At 51.4% G+C, this 2,065-nt stretch overlaps 1 protein-coding gene across 1 annotated transcript in view; it reads right to left on the bottom strand.

The window, feature by feature from the left end:
* LOC115895275 (syntaxin-4-like) overlaps positions 1–1,424 on the bottom strand; it is a 5,030-nt gene extending 3,606 nt beyond the window's left edge. The window contains exon 1 of the mRNA XM_030925405.1: positions 1,350–1,424. Within this exon, the coding sequence (XP_030781265.1) occupies positions 1,350–1,424 (75 nt within the window). The remainder of the gene's footprint in view (positions 1–1,349) is intronic.
* Between the last annotated feature and the right edge of the window lie 641 nt (positions 1,425–2,065).

The following is a 2,065-nucleotide window of genomic DNA, read 5'->3' as shown; positions in this document are numbered from 1 at the left end:
GATTACAGGTGTGAGCCACTGTGCCCAGTCAATACTTTGCCTTCCTACTCATATTCCACTGGCCAAAGCAAGTCCTATAGCCAAGCCTATTGTAAGCAGGGAATGAGCGTGTAATGCTCCTATATGGAGGGGCCAGCAGGGAAGGTAAGTAAATATCTGGAACGGAGATGTCAATCACTGGCCTAGTCCACTCCTCCTCCAGCACATACACCGCTCTGCTGCAGCATTTTGTACCATGTCACCTCCTGTATCCATCTTAGCCAAGGGTAAAGTCTTGACTCAAGGGCAAAGTCTTTTTTCTTTTCTTTTTTTTTTTTTTTTTGAGACAGGGTCTTACTGTGTTGTCCAGGCTGGAGTGCAGTGGTGCAATGTTGACTCACTGTGGTTTCAATCCCAGGCCCAAGCAATCCTCCCACCTCAGCCTCCAAGTAGCTGGGACCACAAGCACGCACCACTGGCATGCACCTGGCTAATTTTAATTTTAATTTTTTTTTTTTTTGAGAGGGAGTTTGGCTCTTGTTGCCCAGGTTGGACTGCAGTGGGCAATCTTGGCTCACTGCAACCTCCGCCTCCGGGTTTGAGTGATTATCCTGCCTCAGCCTCCCAAGTAGGATTACAGTCCTGCGCCACCATATCCAGCTAACTTTTTGTATTTAGTAGAGATGGGGTTTCACCATGTTGGTCAGGCTGGTCTTGAACTCCTGACATCAGATGATCCACCCGCCTCGGCCTCCCAAAGTGCTGGGATTACAGGCATGAGCCACTGCACCCAACCTAATTTTAATTTTTGTAGAGATAGGGTCTTGTTATATTTCCCTGGCTGGTCTTTAACTCCTGGGCTCAAGCACTACTCCTGCTTTGGCATCCCAAAGTGTTGGGATTACAAATGCGAACCACAGTGCAAAGTCTTGAGTTAAGGGCAGACAATTTCTAGGCAAGTAAATGTAATCTGGCCTGGAGAGTAGACCAGACCGATTCCTTTTCTTGGGAACTTGAACCACAATAGATTGAATGAGTGGGCTGCAGCTGATAGGCTGTGATACAAGATGGACTTGGAAATGTCACATCTAACCAAGACCCTGTTGCCTAAAAGTTGGGCTGACAGCAGCAAAGCTAGGATTTCAATGCAAACCCTGCCCTTAGACCCTCACTCAGGGCAGTTTCCCAAAGGGAAGAGATGTCCACAGGGGAGCCCATGGAATCTCCAGTGCATGCATCCACCTGTTCGCTTGCCTACCAGGTCTGCTCCAAACTCACCTGCTCAAAGACCTTCTATGGGTCCTGACAGCCCACAGGAAAAGTTCAAAGGATTGAGCCTGTCATCCGAGGACACTTGGCTATCAGGTCACCTTTTCCAGGAGGTTCTGGATGGCTCTCTGGGTAAAACAGGGGAGCTGCTTTTCAGGGGTGGTGCTGTCCAGCATGGCTAAGAAGAGGCACACACTGCACATGGATCCCCGCTGCACGTGGACCCCCACTGCATAGACAGTGCATGCCGAGAGACTCTATCAAATCCCAGTAAGCACCACAGATCTTGCAATTTTACTCTGAAGGCAGAGAGGTGAGAGAGTAGATGAAGGCAGCCAACGGGGACAGGAGTTTGCTGGAGATGCAAGCTGAGAATCAGTCCAGAGGCCCTAGGTCCAAATCAGCTTTGTACTGGGGCAGCATCCACCCGGCCCCACAACTCCCATCGGGTGGATACACCTAGATCGCATCTGCACACTCGAGAAGGTGGAGCTCCTTCCTGTAAAGCCCACGAAACACTGGACCTGCCAGACCCTCCTCAGCCACACAGCCTTCTAGTGTCTTTTGGGGGTTGGATCCAGCCCACTGGGGTCTACAATCCAACCACTTCGGGGTATGTCTGCGCCTCGCCCTAAGGGGCCCGCCCACACCTGCTTCCTAGACCTAAATGCCATTTCATGGGGCAGAGATCACTCTCCCAGGACCCTCCAGACTAACGCCCATGCTCTTCAGAGACAACACTTAGGTCCCGCTGGCCAACTGCAGCCAAACCACGGCCTCGGCCACGCCCCATGCACAGCTCGCCCAATTGGGGGTG

The sequence above is a fragment of the Rhinopithecus roxellana genome, chromosome 20 (genome assembly GCF_007565055.1).
Source record: "Rhinopithecus roxellana isolate Shanxi Qingling chromosome 20, ASM756505v1, whole genome shotgun sequence".
In the NCBI taxonomy this organism is placed as follows: domain Eukaryota; kingdom Metazoa; phylum Chordata; class Mammalia; order Primates; family Cercopithecidae; genus Rhinopithecus; species Rhinopithecus roxellana.
Note: the sequence above shows the minus strand (reverse complement) of the source record. Positions and strands in the feature narration are given on the sequence as shown.